This window comes from Poecilia formosa, unplaced genomic scaffold (assembly GCF_000485575.1).
Source record: "Poecilia formosa unplaced genomic scaffold, Poecilia_formosa-5.1.2 Scaffold13, whole genome shotgun sequence".
Classification (NCBI taxonomy): domain Eukaryota; kingdom Metazoa; phylum Chordata; class Actinopteri; order Cyprinodontiformes; family Poeciliidae; genus Poecilia; species Poecilia formosa.
Window position 1 is genome coordinate 4,372,775 of NW_006799952.1, and position 23,070 is coordinate 4,395,844.

Sequence of the window (23,070 nt, forward strand, 5' to 3'; positions counted from 1 at the left end):
CAGCCCACGACTCTTTCAGCAGTAGCATGTGGTGGGCTTGATGTTTGCTACTGTATGTCTGCTCTGCTACCTCTTCTGCTAACTTCGTAACCTGACCTCAGCTTCTTGTTGTCCTCACAGAGCATGTGTGGTGTTTATCAGAGGGAATAGACTGTGGAATGGGGGGTGAAGTGAGGATAAATTTAATCAAGTCTTAATGGAGCTATAGGGCTGTGAAATCCTATCTTCATCCTTACAGATGCTTTTCTGCTTTTCTTGTCACACTTAAATGTTTCAGATCGCGATACAAACTTTAATATTAGAGTTAAAAAAAAAAACAACAACAACAAAGTATGGTGATTTTGGACCTTTCAAATGCTGGGATTATGTTGGTATAGATTAGGGGTGGCGGGTTTGTCTCCAGCCCTGAAAGTTTGAAATTCAGAGATGACTAACAAAGAAACACGCAAAAGGCTAGGCTTGTTTTACAAAGCTTTGAACCTGGAGTAGTTGATAAGTAGTGTGTCCCTTTTACATCTGGAATAAAACATCTGCTTTGTTAATTAGCTAACCAATTAACAAACCAAGATAGAAGAATGAAGATTTAGAAAGGGCCTATTTAAAGTCTGAACTGAAATCTGATGCTGTGCCAGACCTTTCCTGCTAGTAAAACCTCCGACTTCAAACAATTCTGCAAAGAAGAGCGGGACGAAAGGTACCTGACAGCAATGTAAACAAAACTAATTGCCAGTTAGTGCAGTTGTTTATTAGAAGTTGTTTCCATCAAGAGTGACCTGATACTTAACAGGTTTAGGTAGCAATTACTCTTTCACATAGAGCCAGATTGCTTTGAAGTTCTCAACTTAAAACTAAATTTTTTCTCTCTCTTTTAACATTTGTTTAATTATCTGAAGCATGTAAGTGTGGCACTTAAAGCAAAAATAGAAGAAATCTTTAGGGGGCTAATACGTTTTCACATGTTGTATTTATCTTTTTGCAAATGAAGCACAGCAGTGATATTCCCACTTTTTTTAATTATTTTTTAAAATTTAGTGAATTGTCAGTTGAAATGTAGCTGAATTATCCTGTATTTTATTCAAATACAATAAAATACAGGATACATGATTTATATAAAGACAAATGAATATTGTCTTTATACAAATAGAACTAATTAACTAATCCTCTATGGAAATGTCAGCCGTATTTGCAGGAACAACAACATGAAAGCTTGTAGCGGCATGAGCTTGTTGTGACGGACTGCTCAGGGTTTTCCGTAAGTTATGGTTCCTCTGAATCCTGGAAAAGCAATGCTTAATCACTATGGTTACGACTCCCCCTCCCAACGCCTGCTCAAGAGAGGACTTGTTTACCATCTCTGCTTCAGACTCAATAACATGTCAATCACCGGGATTAGGACCTCCCCTGCCTTGCCACTATTGGTCCAACACACAGCAATCATTTAAACCCAGCTCCTCCTTCTTTTTCTCCTCTTAGACCACCACTCTTTACACCCCCTTCTTTTTCTCTCTCCCTCACTCCTAGAGTCCCAGTGTGAATAATGAATGACTTCCCAAGAGTCTGTCACGCTTCCTACTTATCTTCTATGACACGGGGAAAACATGCCGCGCTTTGATATGCCACGGAGAATGAAACATTTAATCTTTCATCAGGCCTTTTTTTGTGCTTTACTGTTCTGACACCTCTAACTGATCAGTTGGAGGGAAAAACTGTGTAATTCCGAGCATCTTTTCTATTTCCACATCACACCTCACGTGCAGATGTGGCAGTGGCGTTATGGCAGTAAACATGTCGCCAGGGTCTGCGTGAAAGCAGTGTGTAGTAGACTACTTAAGACAGCATGCACTTAAGCAAACAGGGCATGACTTGAATTTTGATGAGGTGCATTGCTGCACTGGTATCTTCATCCTTTCATTTGCAGCTATTTCATAGACATATTGCACACTTCAATTGAACAGCAAGCGAGAGAACGTCTACATAACGTTTTGGCAGATTACTCCTTTGTAGCTTCGGAATATCTGTTAATACATCGCCTTTGACATGTGGTGTCCTGGACTGGCCTTACAATATATTGACAACATAATAATAATAATAATAATAATAATAATTCATTCTACCTCAAGCCCTCGAGACACTCAAGGACACCGCACAAAAAACAATCAAGTAGAAACAAGCAATAAAAACAGAACAAACAAAATGGACTTTAAAGTGAGGGCTACTCAACATATCATCACATAATCAGTATGTGTATTGGTAATAATAGTGCAAATGCTTAGAAACAAAGATTTGTTGGTCACTATCTTGAATAGTGATGAATTTAAAGTTAGTTAGTACCCGTTTACAGTAAAATACTATGAAGCTTTAATAGTCAGTAAGGTATGTCAACTTTTCTAATTAACATTGACTAGTGTGATTGTCTGACTGGCATATTGATAGTTTATTTTCTGCTTTTTCTTTGATGTACCTTGCATATAATATACAATAAGCATATTTTTTTGAGAAATACAATCAAAACTTTTACAGCGGTTAAGTTATTAGTATTTTCTTGATTTTTATGCCGCCTTGCTTTTCCAGAAGGAAAAATGTAAAGACTTTAAATGTGTCTTTCTCAGTACTTGTTTCACACAGGAAGTTCTTTGGTGGGACACTGCCTCCTACCTCCAGCTCCTGTGTAAACAATCATTGATTTCCAAGTTCATAACTGAACATATGCAAATATGACAGTGGTTTAAATATTTTTAAAAATGGCATTTGCAGAAACTTCTATAACGTTTTTGAAACTTAAATTGTTTTAAAATGGTAGAAGTCTGCTTTGGCCTTCAGCCCCTATCTGCATAGCTGTTGGCTACATCCTCCATGGCCAATTAATCATGATGTACACTTAATAAAGACACTAAGATACTTTATCTTATCAGATATATTATTAGTTGCTCTTAGCATAACAAAAATATCTCTTTGGAAATCCTCAAATATCCCTTTGAGGACATTTTCGAATATTTTCTGTGCAGCACTTTACAACGAGCGGGATTATTCTTTAAAAGTCATTCAAGACAGTCAGAGGCTCCCCTGGAGAGTACATCCCTGCAAGTTCACCTCAGGGTCAGACCCTTTAGCACTTCAAGACGCTGTGGAAACCCCAAGAGCTCCATCTCGGACTCTGCAGGCCTCAGTTAGCATGTCAAATGTTAAAGTTAATGACAGCAGACTGCCAGAATAAAGGCTCTTCTCTTTAAAAGGAGACAGCTTTGTTAGATTTACAGCTGCATCTGCAAAATATACAGGACTCCTGTGACAGTGTCCAGATACCAAAGTGGGGATAATGTTGTAGCAGGTAAAGACCTTATTGAAAAAAAAAATAATAATAAAAAATAAGCAACTGATGGCCGACAGTGTTGAAATCTTGCCATCTGTGCTAAAAAGTCATATTTTATAAATGAAGAACTCAAGGTTGATCTGGTAGGCAGTTGGTAGAAAAAAAAAATGCTTCCTACTATGTAGCTAGGAGTTGCCATAGGAATTAATATTATCTCTGTTTAGCAACTACTCTGTGGCCTCCAACATTTTGGAGATTCTTCACATAGTCCTGCCACTAGACAACACCTTTTGGGATAACAACCACTGATGTTACAAACTTGTCTCTCCTTCAGTCACTTTCTGATGCTGGTATATTTACCAGCAGCAGCAAACCGAGTGCGGGGACTTGTCTTGTTTACTATGGATGAAATGTACCCAGTCGATCCTTGTGTCACAGCACTCCGGTAAACAGCTGGGGCAAGCTGATGCTTGGGTTTTGGTGTCTGACCTGGCTGTGTTTGCTCAGGGAGAGAGCAGGAGGGAGGGGAGTTGTGTAACTACTGTATGAGGAGAACAACATGCCGAGCCTCCCTACCCCCACTCTCCGCAGTTTGACGTATTTGGCTCAGATTATAGTGATGGTTTCTTTTCCCACCGTTTGAGTCCGAGGTCCGATCTTTCAGCAGTTTTTTTTTTCCTAACACAACACTGTCTGAGCTTACACATGGTCGAAACTCGAGCCTTCTGATGCATCATGTTTATTCTTGGCCTTCTACTTAGAGAACAACCAGGATGCTGACGTCTGCCGTTCAGAGGAACCCCTTGTTAGGAAGTCCCACTTCTTTAAAGAGGTGGAAACCTATAATGACCTGCATAGCTATGTGTAGTGAGCAGAAGTGTGGAAATAGGCCTGCATTAGGAGCATCTATAAATAGTAGATTGTATCCTTGATACCATGGGGTTGTTTGGTTGGGCAGCGAAACCCGGTCGACTTATATGGATTTAAGACAGTGACTCCCCCCCTGCCCCCCTACTGCTCCGCTCTCCTTTGGCAGAAGACATGCATGTTTGGAATTTTTCCGCATTGGAGGAATCTGTTAAAATGATACAGAGGGAGCAGACATCCTTTAAGGAGAAGGCTCATTAGAGTTTGCTTTGGCTGCCCCCTTTTGGTAGATTTCCAAGAAAATGAACCCCATTCTGTCTTCTTTTTTTTTTCCTCTTCAATGCTTGCAAATGTGCAACACTACTCTTCCTAAGCCAACCGCACTAACGTCAGCATAGTAATTCCAATCAGATCCCAGCTGTTATGCGAGAGCCAGCATGTGTTGATATCTGATGCTGTTGTTTAAAAACGAAAGGTCTTTGGCTTTTGCTTTGGATCTAATCTATAATAACTGGACAGCCGCCAAACTTGTCAACCTGGTCTTCATCTAACTCAACTTTTAAGACCAAAAAAGACAACAACAGGCTTCTAGCTGCCTAAAGAAACTGATTTTTTTTATTTATTTATTTATTTATTTTTTGTAGATCTATAAAGTAGTTCCACGTCAGTATGGTTAAATTTGACAGAATGTAAGGAGGAAAAACAACTTAAAGTGTTTGAGAACCTTAAGGGAGTGGAGGTGATCGATATCTTTCTCTTGTAAAGTGAAACGGCAGTACAGCTGACTCTGCTCCTTGATGCAATTGTTCTGCTGCATTGCTGTATTGCATGATACCATGCAAAAGTCAGAATGGATGCACAACAACGGGCAACATGTTTTGGACTAATTTACAGTCTGAACTAAAATATGAACTGTATGAAATCTTGTAAAACCGAGCAGGCTGGGCATGTATGTATCACATGCACGTCACAATTCACCTTGTGGATCACACCTTGTACAGGTAATGGCCAACCCTTGTAGAGGGTTGGGAGGAAGTCAACAACAACATACGTAAGGAAAATTAGAAGGAAAATGTGTATGTTGAACATGAAGGCAGTTCCTAAGTAACCAGTAAACCAATGTAGTTTAGTCTTATTGGCCACATGGAGAATTTGGTTTTGCAGAATAATTAATATCATCGTTTTTCTGTGTTGCCACACCCATATGGAAAGAAAACCACGCAATCTGATCTGTGATTATGACGACAATTAGAGCATGCTAATGTTTGAAGATCTTCTGTTTTCATCCATATATGGAAGTGCTTCCGTCTTCAGAAGGTGTGACTCAACATGTTCTTTGTGTACCAGAAAACACTTTTTGACACTACTTATTTGCTTTAAAAGAAAAGAAAAAAATAAAGAAAAGGTCAAGTGTAATTTGTGAATGCTAAATGCTTTCAAGGTTCAGGTTGGACTTTTTTTTTTTTTTTTTTTTTTTTTTTACAGAAAACTAATTGTCAGTCACCTGCTATAACTTTTTGTATACCATGTTTGTTGAAGATGGTATCAAACTGTTGCATGATATTGACAGCACATTGTTAGGCTAATAATAGTTAATAACTAATAGTTCTGTTGCTCAAACCTAATTTGAAACAGCCCACACTTATTTTCTCTAAACCTGGAATGATGCCATTTTTCTTGCTTTAAAGAAACATTTGTAGTCAGGGTGCAACCAGCCTTTATTGTTTCATAGCTAAATATAAAGTCTAATAGAAAAAATATATAAATTGGATTTTACATATATATATGTATATACATATTTTTGCTTACATAGTAGAATGATGTACAATATTTCTGTTGTCTAAACCTTGGTAGCTTGAAAGCTGATGCCCATGCTTTATTTTGGAGGAACGGTTTCAGAAGCTATTTCCACATTCATGATGATTTTTGATCTTATTTGTGTTAAAATATCCATCCAGCTTTATAAGAAATGTCTTCATTTTACTTTAATCTTGGTGGTTTTCCATGTCATTTGCAACATTTAAGTTCCCACAACTTTAACTGATGAAACCCTTTTAGTTGCTGTGTCCCTAACCTCCAAACAATAAGTTGTAGAGAGAGTCATTATTAAAGGATAAGATTGTCCTCATATCAAAAAAATGCATGTACAAGCGGATTTACAGATGTGACAGTGAAACGGTTCCAGTGAGGCATGTTTTTGATTATTCTTGAGCCAAACATCAGAACTGCTCTCGTTATAATAGTGGTAGCACCGCAGCATTACAAACTAGGGATTTCATCAATAAACTGGCTAAGTCAACTTTTTATTTTTTTATTGTTTCTTGTTTTTATTTACAGTTTGCAACTTTTAATAATATGTGCTAAGTAATATTGAAAAGAAATTAAGCAAATTAAAGTGTGTGAAGATGAAGCGGTGAGCTTATCTAAAATATGTTTGAAAATAATATTAAAAAGTCAGGAAAGTGGTTGAAGAAACGTCACATCACTGACATTTGATTGTGTAGCTGATTTGTTGTGCTTCCAATGGTGCATCTCTTTTTTCCTCAAAACTATGTCATTTAGAGTACAGTGACATAAAGCAAGCTGAGAAGATACTCAAAGCAATTGTTCATTTACTTAGGCTTTTGCCACAGTTTGTCTGACATTGTCTATTTGTTGTGTAACTGTGCAAACTTTTTGTTTTTTTGGGGAGTGGGGGGGGGAGGTTATCTAATACTAACTTCCTTCTCATGTATGTCTATGTCCACCACAGTGTGTCCTCAGCAGTGCAAGTTGGCCTGTATGGACAACGGGGAGTGTTGCCACAGTCAGTGCTTGGGGGGCTGCTCCGAACCCAACAACGACATGGCCTGCTCGGCGTGCATCCACTACAAACACGAGGGTCGCTGCGTGTCGGACTGTCCTGAAGGCACCTTCATGTTCGAGGGCTGGCGCTGCATCACCAAGAGGGAGTGCTCTGAAGTGCACCTATCCAACGACAATCCCTTTGTCATCCACAACAGAGAATGCATGAATGACTGTCCCTCTGGCTTCACTCGCAGCGAAACTGATCGGTAAGGACGCACACCTCAGACTTGTTTCTTATTACGTGGTAAAGCCGTGAGAGGTGACATATGCAATATATGATTTTTTTTAAATACATGGCTCAGCCTTGTCAAAGAATGTTTTAAGGTCTGAACGACATCTCCTTTGTATTGCTGTGTTGCTGAATCTCACACAGAACTGCTTCTTGGTGAAATTTCCAATGAACAGATGTGCGCTTACACGGATGTATTCAGACATTAAAGGACCTTGTAACCAGTATGCGCTTCTGCATTATACATTCTTTTGCATAAGGCATCCTTGACTTGAACTTTACCTGACCTCAACTCTTCACACGGATCTTTTCGTAAAGTAGTTCATGACGTAGGAAGTTAACATGGTGCTGAGCAATTAAAGATTCATGGCCAGACTGTCTGTACAGTAAAATGTCCTCAGCACAGAGCCTTGTTCTCAACTCTCACACCACTGGTAGATTTTACAGACAAACATTCACCAGGGACACCTTATTCTACTTCCTTTGCCTGCAAACATAGAACTTTGAACTTTTTCCTCAGTTTTTACCTGTCACAAATGTGGCACAAAATTGTGAAGTGAGAGGTAATTCACACACAATTTTAAATATTTTTTACAAATAAAAGTCGAAATAGAGGTTCTTGCAGTCCCCCGTTTTAAGTGGGGAGGCCACCACTCCAGTCTGCCCATCCTATGGAACTGACCCCAACATCCATATGATGTTACAGAGCCACATAAACCAACAGAACCCCATAGCAGAGCAAATCTCATTATCCACCTCAGTGACCTCAGCGACCTAAGAGCCTGACCTCAGATCCCCAGACTACACTTTCTCATTAGGAGACATGATGGTGAGATTGAGGAGGTCTGCAGAGTGTTCCGTCCACTGATCCATGACATCCCGAGTCAAGGTCAGCAGCACAACATCCCAAATATAGAGAGTGTTAGTGGAGTGCTGGTTCACCTTCCTGAGACGCCGCATGGTGGACCGGAGGTGTCCGCCATTCGAAACTGTACAAACGTTGTCACACGGCGTCACAGAACTCCTCCCACAGAGATGTTTTTCCCTTATCAACCACCGGTTTTGCATTCTGCTGGAGTAGTCGCGCAGGCCAAAAAGGCCCGATAAGACTCGTCTGCATCCTTCACAGCAGGTCTCCGCCAGCGAGTTGTAGGGATACTGCAAGCACCGACCAACCTGCAGCCACACCTCCGGTCAGCTGCCTCAAAAATGAAGGCATGGAACATGGCCCACTCCGACTCAAGGTCCCCCTGCCTCCCCAGGAAGTGTTCAAAGTTCTGCCGGAGGTGGGAGTTGAAGGTCCTTTTGACAGGAGACTCTGCCAAATGTTCTCTGCAGACCCTCACAATACGTTTGGACCTGCGAGGCCCGACCCATATCCTCCTCTACTTGCAGCAACACATATTAAATTGCCCCTTTTCCTTCCATTCACGATTATATTTTACTCTGTGTTGATCTGACACATAAAGTCCCAATAAAATACAGTGAAGGTGTAAATACTTTTGTAAAAAAAAAAAAACTTTCATTTTTCACTGTTTCTCTTTCTGATTTGTCTTTTCGCAAACTTAAAGTTTGGGCCTGTCTCTTGGTTGCTGAATCTGTTTCTAGCCTTTGCATGTGTTTTGTCTCAAAGGTTGAAACACTGAGTCACTCTCTCACGAAACAGTTCAGTCGAGGTTCCATAAAAGATTAAACTGTCCATGTGAGAAGTGACCTTTTATCATTCCCTGAATTTATCTGCCTGAATCCTCTGGAATGCTTTTGGGCTGAGAGAAGACAAATTATTTCAGTGTGAGGTAGAAAATGTCACAAAAAAAAAGATGTTGTTCTTTCTTTCTTTTGTAATAATTCCTCTCTCTCCACCCCCGCCCCCTCTCCTCTCCTTTTGGCTTTTGTCGTGTGCAGCATGCTGTGCAACGCTTGCAATGGTCTGTGCGACAAGTTCTGTAGGGCCTCTGTTATTGATTCTGTGGATGCTGCTCAGTCCCTGAAGGAGTGCACCGTCATCGAAGGCAATCTGGTCATCAACATCCGCAACGGAAGTGAGTGAATCTAAAACCGTGTGCTCTTTTACACATCGGCAGTGTTTGGCGGTAAATTCCAGAAATGTTTGCTACAAAAGTAACTGAGCAAAGTAAAAGGAGGATTTGTTTTTCCTTTGAGGAGCAAACGTAATGTTTCTATTTGTTTTATAGAGTAAAACTTAGCAAGGCCTCACTCTGCATGTTTGCCTTTATTTACTAGTATTAGAGAATTTGTACCAACAATCAGCTTTAAGTAATGCATAATTTTGAATTGCACAGAAAATAATATGTTTTCAAAAAATATATATACTGAGTCGTGTGGTGTGCAGCTGTATTCAACCCTCCCTAAATCACCTATTTCGAGCTGTCAATTTTTAAAATGATGTTCAATTGCATTTAATTTTCATTTGGTTTAGTTGCAATGGATATCTGGGAATAATTTCAGTGCATATTTGCTTTCTGTCTCTACTCTTTACAGTTAACATAGCCTCGGAGCTGGAGACCTTCATGGGACTGATCCAGACAGTGACGGGATATGTGAAAATTCGACACTCTCACTCTCTCAGCTCGTTGTCCTTCCTCAAAAGCCTCCGATACATCAACGGGAAGGAACTTATTGAAGAGTAAGGCTGTGTGAACCTGGTCATATATGCACAATTTTAAAAAATACGACAGCAAAGAATGTTTTATTTTTTACTTTTGCATTAATGTGTATGGAGCCCCCAAACATTTAAAAGCTTTATAACAAGATTATTTATCCATTTTTACAAATTCCTGGGTAGATATTTGTTTAAAAGCAACAAAAAAAGTTTTATAATGAGGGAAGAGACTACTTTTATTTAAATAAAATTAGGCAAATTGATTTATTTCACATTTATGAAATTATTGTGAAGCATAGCACATCATGTCTGCATTATTGTGACATTAATGGACTCAATTAAAAATTAAAAAGCAAACTGTTGTTCCTTGTACCGTTAGTGGTCTTGCATTGTTCTGTCACTGCGTTGCATTTTCTTGCATGAAAACAAAATGGTAAAGCTGCTGAAGCTAGGCTTTTTAATGTCCTTTGGTCATTCCTTATTTCCATATCATTTTGGTAAGTTATCAAGAGCCAATTTAGTTGATCAAAACAACCACAGACAGACCCGGAACTGCAGGTTATAAATCCTTAGACATTATGTCATTCTGCTCAAAATAAAAAAATTAAAAAAAATTCTCACTTACAGCACAGTTTGGAAATTCTCCCCTTGATTTGGATTGTCTCCAGTAGATCTTTTTACCAGGCCAATCAGCAAACAGAGAGAGAAGTTGTGAACAATGACAATGATTTTCTACTCTATTCAGTCTATGTTGGTCACGCTTCCAAAAATTGAATTCGGATCAGCACTTCTCTCTTTGCAGTAGAGGAGGGTAGTTTACAGTGCAGGCAATTTCCAGTAAGCGTAGAACTGGAGCATCACATATGTCACAGACAAATGTTAGCAATTGGGTAAAATTTAAAACTTCCATAGCGTCCACGCATCCAAGAAGCAGTCATTTCTCAACAGTCAAGACCTCAATCCCTCCGGAGCAAAATGAATAGGACAAGGGACTAGTTTTTACTAGGCTAGTCTAACCCTCATACTGCACGTAAGCCTTGCTGGATACATCTTCACTTAACAATTTCGTGTCAGGTTCCAGATAGCGAAGTGTGTTTGAAGACATTATAAGTGGCAACTAAGCAGACTGGAAAGGTTCAGGTTTGCTAATGTCTGTACTTGGATATCAGCAGCAGCCTTAGATCCAAAGCAGAGCTTTTTTCTTTAGCTGAGGGGGTCATGGGAAAGCCTTGTGTCCCTCTTGTTATCATTTCTCCCGGTGTTAAGTTTCTCTCTAAGGAATGCTGTTGAGGATGGCAGACATTCTCTTCCCTCTGGAGGCTTTATGCTTGGACTGCTGGTGCTAATGGTGGTGACATGACACAGTGTCATACCAACGCTCATTGTTAGGCAGACACACAATTCAGAGCCCACATTTATGGTCTCCCATTTTGGTGCACAACACTACTACGCTTAACGATATTTAATAACCATTTGAACTGTCCGTTGCTACACACGAGTTGCTTAAGAAAAACAACTTGTTGCAACATGTTTGTGACCGTCTGCTTATCTTCTCTCATTATCAGCACATATTCGTTCTCCGCTGTCAACAACCAGAATCTTCAGTCCTTGTGGAATTGGACCCAGCACAACCTGACTATTCAGGCAGGGCGTATCTTCTTCCGTGGAAACCCGAAGCTCTGCGAGTCTGAGTTTCACGCCATGTGGGAAAAAACGGGCATAACTGTAAAGCCAGAAGAGGGTGATTTCCGCTACAACGGTGAAAGAGCCAGCTGTGAGTGAACATTTTGCTGAATTAAAAAAAAAAAAAAAAATTGTTAAAAATGTCCTTACAGAGCCATATTTTCGTTTTGTAGGATTTATTTAAAGGAGGCTTACGTGACAGGATATTCCAGTGTTTCTGCACATTTCTGTGACCTGGAGAGCCTAAAAAATAATCCATATTATTAGATCAACAAGAACACCAGAGATTAGACTTCTGGCCTGTTTTACATTATCTAATGTTATAACTGAAAAGCTAAGGCTAAAGGGATTTTAGGTTGGCTTATAACCACAGCAAGCTGCCTTAGAGTTGTGCAATTAATCAAATTTGCAATTTAGTTTCAATTTAAACTCTCAACAGCTCAAAATAATTAGTATTAATAATCATTTAGGGATGTTTTTTCTCGGTAATTCTACCCTCGCTTGGTTTGTGAATTGCAATGCAGTGTTTTCCAACGCTGTGAGAAATCTGGGTTGTGTTGAGAATGCAAGATATTTACTACCTGTTGCTCATTGTTATCTCGTCTCCCCAGGTCCGTTAATGTCGTGCGTAAAAGTAAAACCATGAAGACAATCAGTCACTGTTCAACTTCACAATCATCCAGAATTTTATTCAAGCAATCAAGTGCTTAAACATCACATCAACAGCTCAACATAATCATCAGCAACCAAAGCCACAAAGAAGAAATTAATTACCTTAGAAAAACACAAAAATACAAAGACGCGCCTTCGGAGACCACTGTGTGTGGCAGTTAAGACAGTTCCACCTCAGTGATCTGATTAGCCGTTTTAGCTCAGTGACTTTTATATCAAGGCGTGTTTCTACTGTCTGATGCGTCTAACGAACAGTTTAGAGATGATCTCAAACAGCCCTTGTTGCTGTTAGCACGCCAGAGACCATGCAGGTGTTACCAAGGCCAAAGGATGGATCTATCCACTGTCTAAGCTATCCTCCCTGCACACTTTCCCAAGGGGGCAACAGTAGATGTGTTCATTTTCATACAGAAACATTCTTACTCAAGAAAGCGGGACCAAAGTTTATCAGCTATCTGTGTTTCTCATTTCAAACTGCCTCAAACTGGTTCCTGAACATCACAGAACTCTGCTGACCTCACCTCTGACCCAGTGCATCAAACAGCAGATTTTGATTATAAAAATTGGCACACATTTCATATAATATCTTCAAACTCTTATAAAACAGACATGAGCAGTTTCAATACCAAAACATCTGTTACACTCAAGATTTTCTGATTAGTTTTCAACTCCTTTGGTTATAAAGAACTAAAACATTTTCAAATGAATATATGATTTATAGACTCTTAAGAATGTGATCTAATATAAAAAAAAACTACTGACTAATTTTAATCAAACCGTGATCATTATATCTAAGAAAAATGTTCTACTGATTAAGTTATATATTGGTTAAACTATGAATCTAAATCTAACCAAAAATTGAGGCCTACTCAAAACAATCAGGATCAGTCTAATATTTCACCATGCGCTAAAGTTAAAGCTAGCATTAGAACTAGCATAATTAAACTAATATTTCCAACAGTTGACATTCAATATAATTATTGTGATTATGACTTTTTTGTGTTTTGTTTTTATCAATAAGCCTTAAGGTGATTCAGATTTTTCTCTCAAGAAGGTTCTTGTCTGAGAACGTTTCCCTGATCCTTGTCTTTAATGTTTCTGAGACAAAAGGACTAGATCCTTCTTCAAACCTACACAATGATTTTTGCTCTCTTGCCTTTATTTCAGTTTCTCAGTTTCATCATATATGGAGAAGTCATGTTTGGATGAATTTGTGTGAGCAAATAGCGTGTTATTTAAACTAGGTATCATCCGAAGGAGGATGTGTTTTTTTTTATACTGCCTTAAAACTACAAACCTGAGAAGATGTAGTTCTTTTTAATTAATTAGTTAATTTCTTCTCTCATAATATAATGCTATGCCTTGTTTGGTTTGCATTGCTTTTAACTAAAACAAGGGTTTTTCTGGGGGAGGGTTTTCTGAGCAATCAGCTTGGTTTGCTTAGTTGCTAGCTAGCTTGTATCGAGTGAACTATTTTTTCGTCCAGTTTCTTTCCCTGTTGTTTTAAAGAAGGACAGAGGCACGTAAATAATTATGGGTTGTACAACAACCTGTCGGCTGCCATACATGAACTGAGATGGAGCCAAACTCATTACAGCTATATTCAGCTGTTCGAAACAAAAACAAAAACACAAAAAAAAAAAAAAAAAACGCCCTGCAATTTAAGATGTTTGGTCCCAAATTAATAGATACAACCACATCTGTTTTCTTCCTTGTGTTGTTTTATCAGCCAAAGTTCATGTTCATCTAAATTACAGTGTGCTTGTTTCATGCTTTTTGGATTTGTGTTTTTCTCCTCCAGTTGTATGAAGTCCAATGCACTTCTCATCAGCAGTGATTTTATTTTCCATGGTTGCTTAGTTCTGATTTGAAGAGCTGATGTAATCTATTCATTATTTGCAAATGCTACAGTTGCCATTGCTGCAGTCTCCTTAAGGCTCCTCTGACAAAGCTCCAGTTGACTCTGGCAATTTAAAAAATTGTGGAGTGTGAGGCAGCAGTTTAATCTTTCTCTGAAGCCTGTCCAACTAGCCACTATCCATACCGTATGTAAATGTTTTGCAGGGTACTACAGATAAGTGACGAAGCTGTACTGCAAACAGTGTTTTAATCAGGTGAAGAGTGGTTCTGTTCTTTAGTGCAGAGTTCTGGCTATGGTAATTTGTTGCTTTTTTGAGACTTTTGAGAAAAACAGCTGAGAAACAAGTCACATTGCCCTTTAAGTTGTCTCACAGGGGCAGGGGTCTGCTATGTCATTACAGGTGAAAGTCACACCTTGAAGTTCAAGTCCAACATTACAACAAGCAACACGATCACGCTGACATGGGAACGCTACCAAGTCTCTGACCGTGGAGATCTCTTAAGCTTCATAGTCTACTACAAGGAGTCGTAAGTGCTCAACAATCTCATATAAAAATAAACCCCTCATCACACATCGGTTTGTACAGGATGCGTCATGACTTTAGATTGCCAAATTCTAATTTGACATTTTGCAGATTTGTACCGAAGCCTTTCGTTTGAATCGGTTCTCTTTCAGACCTTCCCAGAATATCACAGAGTTTGATGGCCAGGATGGCTGTGGCTCCAATAGCTGGCACATGGTGGACGTGGACCTTCCACAGGACAAAAACACAGATCCCAAATTTACTCTTCAACATCTCAAGCCCTGGACCCAGTACGCCATTTATGTGAAAGCCACCGCCCTGCAGATGAAGGACGAACACGTCTCCGGGGCGAAGAGCGACATCATTTATATCCGCACGCGACCTTCGTGTAAGTCTGACCAGCAGTCTGAACTGTGTTGTTCAGTGATCATCACAGATACCTCACGCATCATGACTTTGGTTTGTTACAGTGCCGTCCGTGCCCAAAGACGCCCACGCATACGCCAACTCTTCAACCAAGTTGCTAGTGAAGTGGTCACCTCCAGTTTTTCCCAACGGCAATCACATTTACTACCTGGTGCGCTGGCAGCGGCAGCATGAAGACCGGGAGCTCTTCAAGTATAATTACTGCTCCAAAGGTTATTACACAAAAATCCTATGAAATGTACATATTGTTGCTGTTTGAACTTGAGAGACTTGAAAGTCTCTTTGATTGTATTTGAATTTTATTAAAGGTCGTTCCACGTTGGTATTTCTTTTCAAACAGGGCTGAAGTTACCGATCCGGAGCCCATCATTAGAGCCCACAGAGGGGAAAGATCACCTAACCCCCCCCAAAATTACCCGGCCTGGGGATAAAATGGAACAGTGCTGTCCTTGCCAGAACACACCCAAAGAGAAGAATAAGGACAAGCATGACCCCTACTTTCTAAAAGCTTTTGAGAACTTCCTCCATAATGTCATCTTTCTTCCAAGGTATGGTTATTTGTGCTTGTTGGTTGTTGAAGGAAAGATACGTGGACCAGGAATGCATGAAATTGCAGGATAGTAGCTCTGTAGGATTGGGGTTGGAGCCCCCTTGACAAATTGCGCTCTAAAACATTTTCAGTTGCTTTTTCAATTATTACAGAACAGAACAGGTGCTTTGCAAAACCATTCACACCGCTTAAAACATAACACAAATTTGATTGTATTGGAATTTTATTTCATAGACCAACAAAATGTGGTGTGTCATTGCAAAATGGACAGAACATCAATTTCAAAGATTTTTACCAAAGAAATTTGAAAGCTGTGGCAGGCGTTTATGTTCGTCTGATACTTAGAAGCAAGTTGAGTCATGTTTGCTGCAATTAGAACTGCTAGTCGTTTTGAGATACGTTTCTATCTCATTTGCACATCTAGATAGTGCCCGTCTAGATGCCCTAGTTTTCTTTGCAAACTATCTCAATTGACACTGTATGGAGAGATTTTGTGAACAGAATTTTTCAAGTTTTGTCACAGATTCTCAGGTGCCTTTATGTTTTGACTTTAACTGGGCCATTCTAACACTCAGACAACACTGTAGCTCTGATTGTATGCTTAGGGCTGCTGTCATGCTGGAAAGTGAACCTCTGCCTCAGTTTCACGATCGAAAAGCAAGAAAACCCTAGAGACGTTACACTGTTAGTTTTCTTTCATGCGTGGTGTTTTGTATGTTTACTAATTAGTGACTTCTGAAGACAATTAGTTGCACTGGATTTGACTAAGGGGTATTGAAATAAAAGGGGTTGTGTGTAAGCAGGCAGGCTGAACAAGCATAATGGAACCGAGTAGATCCAATGAGCTTAACCTCAACACGCTTCAGGGCTTCATGCTGTTTTGGTTTGAAGTGTGACTTTGGAGGTGTTGGGACATGGAGCAGTCCTAACATATTTTGCTTTGTTTGATTTATATAGTTCTACTCTTCTAAGAAGCATAAAATCATTCGCCTTGAGCAGCCAAAGTGTGCACAGGCTCTCCTCTGTAATGGGGCCACCATTATTTTACACCAAATCCGGGAGGATTTTGTTCTCTTCAAAAGTTCAGTGTTTAGACGCCAGGAGGGGGGAAAGAGTATCCTTGAAAAAAGAAACAGAAAGGAGAGGAAATGTTTTCCATTTTGCCCCCACATCCCCCTCCACACACACACACACACAACACACACACACACACCTCCTCCTCCCCCACCACCCCACGGCTCCTCTTGCATGCTTGCTTTGTTTAAGATGCTTTTTTTCTTCTTTTTTTTTTTTTTTTTTTTTCGGGAGTGAAACAGCTGCCAGGAAATGTACAGTGAGTCCATCTGGAATTTAAATGAAAGGGGGAAGAGTCCCCACCGGGAAGATATACAGTGAGCAAAGTAGCATTAGCAGACTAATTTACAGGAGAGACGGGCGGGATGAAAAAGAGAAATGCTTTGGCAGTATCTGCTTCAGAGACCTCAAAGACCTGTCATCGGCAGACGGGAGCGTTTAGTTACTGTAATCACCTGCTGTTGTGGGTGGTGATGAATAGATACAGATGAATTGATAGGGATTTCCTGGATGCTGCCACATCTAATTTGCTTTACTCACTGGAGCCTTAATGTTTAATCACTACTTGCCCCGTCTGAACTTTGTTGTTTCAATCTCTTTCTCCCGATAATCAGCCAAGCAGGAGGAGGAGGAGAACAAACAATGCAACTAGCTGCTTCAGTCAGCTAAGGATATTTGCCTTAGCTGACTTTATGTGATTCTTTTATTACCTATTTTACTTTTTCTGCTTTTAAAAGTGACTGTCAGTCAGGGTCAGTTAGACTCTTGTCTACGCTTTTATTTGCACTCCAATATCGGTTTATTTATATGTACGGTGTATTGCAAAGTGAAACTCCTGTGCTGGGGTTTGGTTGCTTGGCTGCTGAAGAGACATCAATCAGTAGGAATGTTGACCTGTAAGTGAAGCTGTCCTTCACACCTCTTGTAAGCTCACTTAGTTTAGTTTACTCTTTGTTTTAGTATGACGGATTAAGCATTGCTCAGTGATGTAGCAATGCTTAATGAAGTTTGAGATACAGCTTCAAAACTCAACCCTGCTTTATGCATCGTCCCAGCTGTTATCCCGGCGTGTTGGATCTGTTTTGAGCCGGATTTTGGTTTCAAGGCAAATAGGGCTGAAGCAACAACATACAACACTTTTCAAATACTCAATTCTAAAAAAAACTTTGAAAATCTCTATTACCAAAATCTCTCTCCACTTACCAATTGTCTGCTATTTTGTGTTGGTCTATCACATAAAATCTCAGTCTCACCAAACAACATTGTTTGTTGTTATAACGTAATATATTTGGAAAAGTCCAAGTAGCTGAAATACTTTTCCTCAATGCTTTGTGTAAAATCCCCAAAATAGGCTATGTTTCAGTTTGATTTGATCTGAGTCTTATGCAAACGTTAAATTATTTTTTTGTGAAGATTTACAGCTTTTGAGTGTCTCCTCTGGTAAAATTTAATGACTTATTCAGTTTAATAAGTTTGATAAACACCGAACTGTGCATGTTTTGCTGCTTCGAGCAAGTTAACTGGGCCTTACTCTTTTTCTTTTCAGACATTTTTGAAAGCTGATAAACATTTGAGGCTAAAATAAGTAGATTCATCAATTGTAAGCCCTTTTGTTTCTGATTTATCACTCTTTGGTCCATTTCAACTGAGATCAGTAAAAGTTTAACTTGTGGACTCAATGTCCCGCTGTCTCTCTTGTACAACCGATGGTGCTGCCTTCACAGCTGTCACCGCCTTCCCGCCCTCAGTGGTGATGATGTGCAGTTCCAGGAGGCTCTGCAGCTTATCATCTGAATTCTGGCACCGAGAGTCAAAAATCTGTAACATTCTGTGTAACATTCTGAGCTCTGGGCGTTAGGAATGAAGACTAAAAAATGATCTGTCAGGACAGTTTTCTCCAACTGGTTTTATTCTTTATTGTTACATGTCCACAAACGATGTTTTTTTCCATATTGTTTTTTATGTAATGTGGAAAAAAACATGTTTTTTTTTCTCTGTCTACTTTGCAATGATCCATCTGACCTCATTCTTTAACACAGCACTGCTGAGACTCATTGCAGACCATAGAAACAAATAGTTCCAGCACACTTCTGCAAAACTTTATTCGGCTTTAAGAATAAAGCACTGGTAGTTAATAAAACACAATTGCGTAAGTGGAATTATAAGGTTTTTTGTTGTTGTTGCCCAACTTCTTATTTTTTTAACATATGTTTTGTTCCTTTTGTTTTAGACCTCCAGATCGTCGTCGCAGAGACCTTTTTGGTCTTGCTAACCACACTCAGCTTCACGACAGCAGTCAGGGCAATACAACGCTTGGCTCAGGGGATAACAGCACATATGTCATCCCTCCTGTCATTGAGTATCCCTTCCTCAATGACAGAACCTCAGCAGGATCTTTAGAAATCTCTGGCCTGCAGCCTTTCACATTGTACCTTATTGAAATCCACGCCTGCAACGAGGACCTGGGCTACAACTGCAGCATCGGAGCTTTTGTTTTTTCTAGGACTAAACCTGCCGGTAAGGAGAGAACAACCTCGTGAGTTTTGTGAGAAATCTATAGATGGTTATGTTATTGTTTTGTGTGTGTAAATGTGTTTGGCAGCCAAAGCAGATGACATCCCTGGGAAGGTTGTCTATGAAATTTGTGACAAGACCGAGGGGTGTGTGGTGCTGCACTGGTCAAAGCCTGCCATGCCTAACGGACTTATTCTGATGTATGAGATCAAGTACCGTCTGGGGAATGAGGTAATTCTGGCAGGGTATAATTACAGACACTTTACACTTTACTATATGTATGTTGCTTGCCATGTTTAGTGGCACCTTTGATAAGGATGTGAAAAAAGCCTTTAAGCAAAGCTGTTAGTCTCCTATAAAATTTTGCAAGTTGTAGGATACAGAGTGAGTGCTCTTTCAACTTTCCTTTTTGCTAAATACTTTCCTAAATCCTCCAGTCCTGGATCCCATTTACTGTTTCTGTTAGGGGGTCACCCGATATTTCAAAGTGTTTAACTTTGTGCACTTTGTGAAGGTTTATTGAGACTTTGGAAGAGAAACAGGCCCATAGCTACACAAATCCTCCACCGTACTTGAAACTTAAACCACTGTTCAAATCAGTCTTCCAGAACCTAAACTCTGATATAAGTAGAACATTTGTTTTGTCTCAGACACTACGCTCTAAAGTGAAAAATGAAGGTCAAAAAAATAACATAAAGTGAAAGTGATTCAGAATGCTGAGAGAGTAAAACAGGCAAAGCTGTGTTTTACGAAAAGTAACCACTGTTAAATTCTTTTCTCCCAGCCTGAGAAGCATAAATGTGTGTCGCATCAGCAGTACCACAAATTCAACGGAGTTCGCTTGACGATCCTGAGCTCCGGGAACTACTCTGCTCAAGTGAGGGCCACGTCTCTGGCAGGAAACGGCTCATGGACAGAGAGCATCTTCTTCTACGTGCCTCCGCCTAAACGTAAAGCAACACTACAACATTTTAAGATTGTGCATGTGTCCAGTAGAATTCCCTGCTCTTAGCCTGTCCACAACTTTTAATGTTAAAACTATCTTACCTGTGATCATCAGAAGAATTATTAGACTGTTGCTCATTGGTCTGAATTTTATCATTTTATTTTGAAATCAAGATTTCAGAGTCTTAAGGAAGAGTGTAGAGGCACATAATCCAAGTTGCTTGGTTCAGTGTGAAATTTCCACAGTCAGTGAAGATTTAGGGAGGCAAGCCATCTGCTACGCTGTGCAGCTTACCTGCATTACTGCTGCATTACTGAATCACTGCATCACTGCAGTGTGCAGTGATTCATGCAAAAAGATCAAGGATGAACACAGTTTTAGTTGGACATTTTCATATAAAAAAAACAAAAAAAAAAAACATGTTCTTAATCCCTCTGGTACAATATTTTATTACAATAGCTTTTTGCATGAAATGTCTCACTATGTTTGTAATGAATTACGTTTTGCTTTTTGAATTGAATCTCTGAAATAAGTGTAGAATTTCCTAAGATGCACCAAATTCAGCTGTCGTTTTTCTTCATTCCGTCTCTCAGGAGATGATTTTGCGACTCTCTACTTGGTCATCATCCTGCCCATTATAGCGACTCTCGTAATCGCAAGCCTCACCACCATTCTCTTCATCATCAACAAAAAGAGGCAAGTGCTCCCACTTACTAAGCGGCATTGCTCATGAAGCGTAATGATGAGAGTAATGTTATTTAGAGTTAATAGGTGTATTCATTTAGATCCCCCCTTTGGGGAAGAGCAGACGTCCTATTGAGGACTAAATATTGCATCGCAAACCAAAGCTTGCTTGTCAGCTCACTGAGCCGGGCTTGTGTTTCCAGAAACAACAACAGACTTGGGAATGGAGTCCTTTATGCATCTGTCAACCCAGAGTACATCAGTGCGGCTGAAAGTAAGAATGTCAAACATCTTTCCCCGACTTCTCAGCAGTACTGTTTGGATGTTTGTGCATGTTGGGTTGACCCTGCGTATGATTTTTTTAATTTTTATTTTTTGCTGCAACAGTGTACACTCCGGATGAGTGGGAGGTGGCCAGGGAAAAGATCACCATGCACAAGGAGCTGGGGCAGGGCTCCTTCGGCATGGTGTACGAAGGCACAGCCAAAGGCGTCATCAAGGATGAACCTGAGACAAGGGTGGCGATCAAGACGGTGAACGAGTCAGCAAGCATGAGGGAGCGGATAGAGTTTCTGAACGAGGCGTCCGTGATGAAAGAGTTCAACTGTCATCATGTGGTAAGGTGGACTTGTGATAAAACAGCTGAAAAAAACACAGACAGATGGTTAAAAATAACTTCATAATGGATCGGGAAATGGCAGAGTGCTCACCATTATCATTACTTCCTAATTATTCTGCATGTACGCAAACGGAGAGAGGGGCCAGAAGGGCAGGAGGAGCTGGGAGCTTGTCGTTCTCTGCAGCTGTAGCCCGAGGCAAAGAAACTGCCTCCTGGAGATTCTTTACATTCTCGCATCAATGTGATCACGGGCTCATTAGCCGCGTTAAATGGAAGTGGTAAAGATTCCCCTTTTAGAACGCTGCTCCCACGGGTTCATGTTCGTGTTTCACTGATAAAAAGTCAAGCGCTCCGTAATTAAATTCACTTTGAATAATGTAAAAGCTTGTTTTTCCCTTTGTGATCTTCAGAGCTAGTTAAAGATAAATAGTGCGCTTCTTAAGTATGCACTGCAATTCCACTACAATATTATGAATATTTTAGCTTTGTGACATTGTGTTGGTTTCTCTGAATTTGTGCAGCCGACTTATTTTCTGCTGCTGTTGACGTGTAGGTGCGGCTGCTGGGTGTGGTCTCTCAGGGACAACCAACCTTGGTTATCATGGAGCTGATGACCCGCGGAGATCTCAAGAGCCACCTCCGTTCTCTTCGTAACGAAGTAAGCAACGTCTCCCAACACACACACACACACTCTCACGCATTCACACAAAAACCAGGGGCCAGAAGGTAATCTGTACTACTACATTGGTTTAGCACTGTTTAATCCATCACCTGAATTGGGAAGAATATAAGAAAATGGGAAGACATGGCTGTCCACCTGACCTGACAGGACAGGCAGGAGAGTATTAGTCAGAGAAGCACACAAGAGGCCAATGTTAACTCTGGAGGAGCTGCAAAAGTCCAGAGCTCAGGCTGGAGAATCTGTTGACAGGACAGCTACTAGATGTGGCATCAACGCTGGCCTTTGTGGAAAATTTGCGGGCAGGATTCCATTTTTGAAAGAAAGCCATAAAAGGTAGTTTTGTTTTTTTTATTTATTTATTTCAATTTGCTGTTTTGTTAAGTTAGTTGTCTGTTTTTAAAGCTTTTTATAATCTGAGTTTTTGTGTATTGCAAGCATACGCATTAAAAACAAGGACAGCACATTTAGAGGGCTCATTTCACCATTCCGATCAGAACCATATTAATATTAAAAGCTTTGTAGACTTTGTGGACATATGTATGAAATTAGTTTTAAGTTTCTGAAAACAGCCTAATTAAATGGATAAAACTAATTTTGTTAAAACCATCGGGCCAGCTTATAAGGTCTCCTCATCTTCTCGTCTTGCTGCGCAACAGAACACCACCTCTCAGGTCTTGCCCCCGCTGAAAAAGATGATCCAGATGACGGGGGAGATTGCAGACGGCATGGCTTACCTGAACGCCAACAAGTTTGTCCACAGAGACCTGGCTGCCAGGAACTGCATGGTAACGGAGGACTTCACGGTGAAGATAGGAGGTGGGTTTCATAAATGTTGGGTGTTCCTCTCCCACGTTGCTCAAGGCCGAACTGATTCCAAGTGAATGCCTAAGGCAGTGGAGTCTTAATGCAGACAGACAGAAATAGGGAGGATGTGAGAGGGAAAATTTTTGCTTTCATGAG

The 23,070-nt window shown here is 40.1% G+C and overlaps 1 protein-coding gene across 1 annotated transcript in view; it reads left to right on the forward strand.

Moving 5' to 3' along the window:
* Window positions 1–23,070, forward strand: part of igf1ra (insulin-like growth factor 1a receptor) — a 90,062-nt gene that overhangs the window by 53,330 nt on the left and 13,662 nt on the right. The window contains exons 3-18 of the mRNA XM_007545733.2: window positions 6,930–7,230; window positions 9,159–9,295; window positions 9,756–9,900; window positions 11,442–11,650; window positions 14,493–14,619; window positions 14,768–15,003; window positions 15,086–15,253; window positions 15,382–15,589; window positions 18,896–19,182; window positions 19,268–19,410; window positions 19,964–20,129; window positions 20,719–20,821; window positions 21,013–21,083; window positions 21,197–21,426; window positions 21,982–22,086; window positions 22,767–22,926. Of these exons, the coding sequence (XP_007545795.1) occupies window positions 6,930–7,230; window positions 9,159–9,295; window positions 9,756–9,900; window positions 11,442–11,650; window positions 14,493–14,619; window positions 14,768–15,003; window positions 15,086–15,253; window positions 15,382–15,589; window positions 18,896–19,182; window positions 19,268–19,410; window positions 19,964–20,129; window positions 20,719–20,821; window positions 21,013–21,083; window positions 21,197–21,426; window positions 21,982–22,086; window positions 22,767–22,926 (2,796 nt within the window). The remainder of the gene's footprint in view (window positions 1–6,929; window positions 7,231–9,158; window positions 9,296–9,755; window positions 9,901–11,441; window positions 11,651–14,492; window positions 14,620–14,767; window positions 15,004–15,085; window positions 15,254–15,381; window positions 15,590–18,895; window positions 19,183–19,267; window positions 19,411–19,963; window positions 20,130–20,718; window positions 20,822–21,012; window positions 21,084–21,196; window positions 21,427–21,981; window positions 22,087–22,766; window positions 22,927–23,070) is intronic.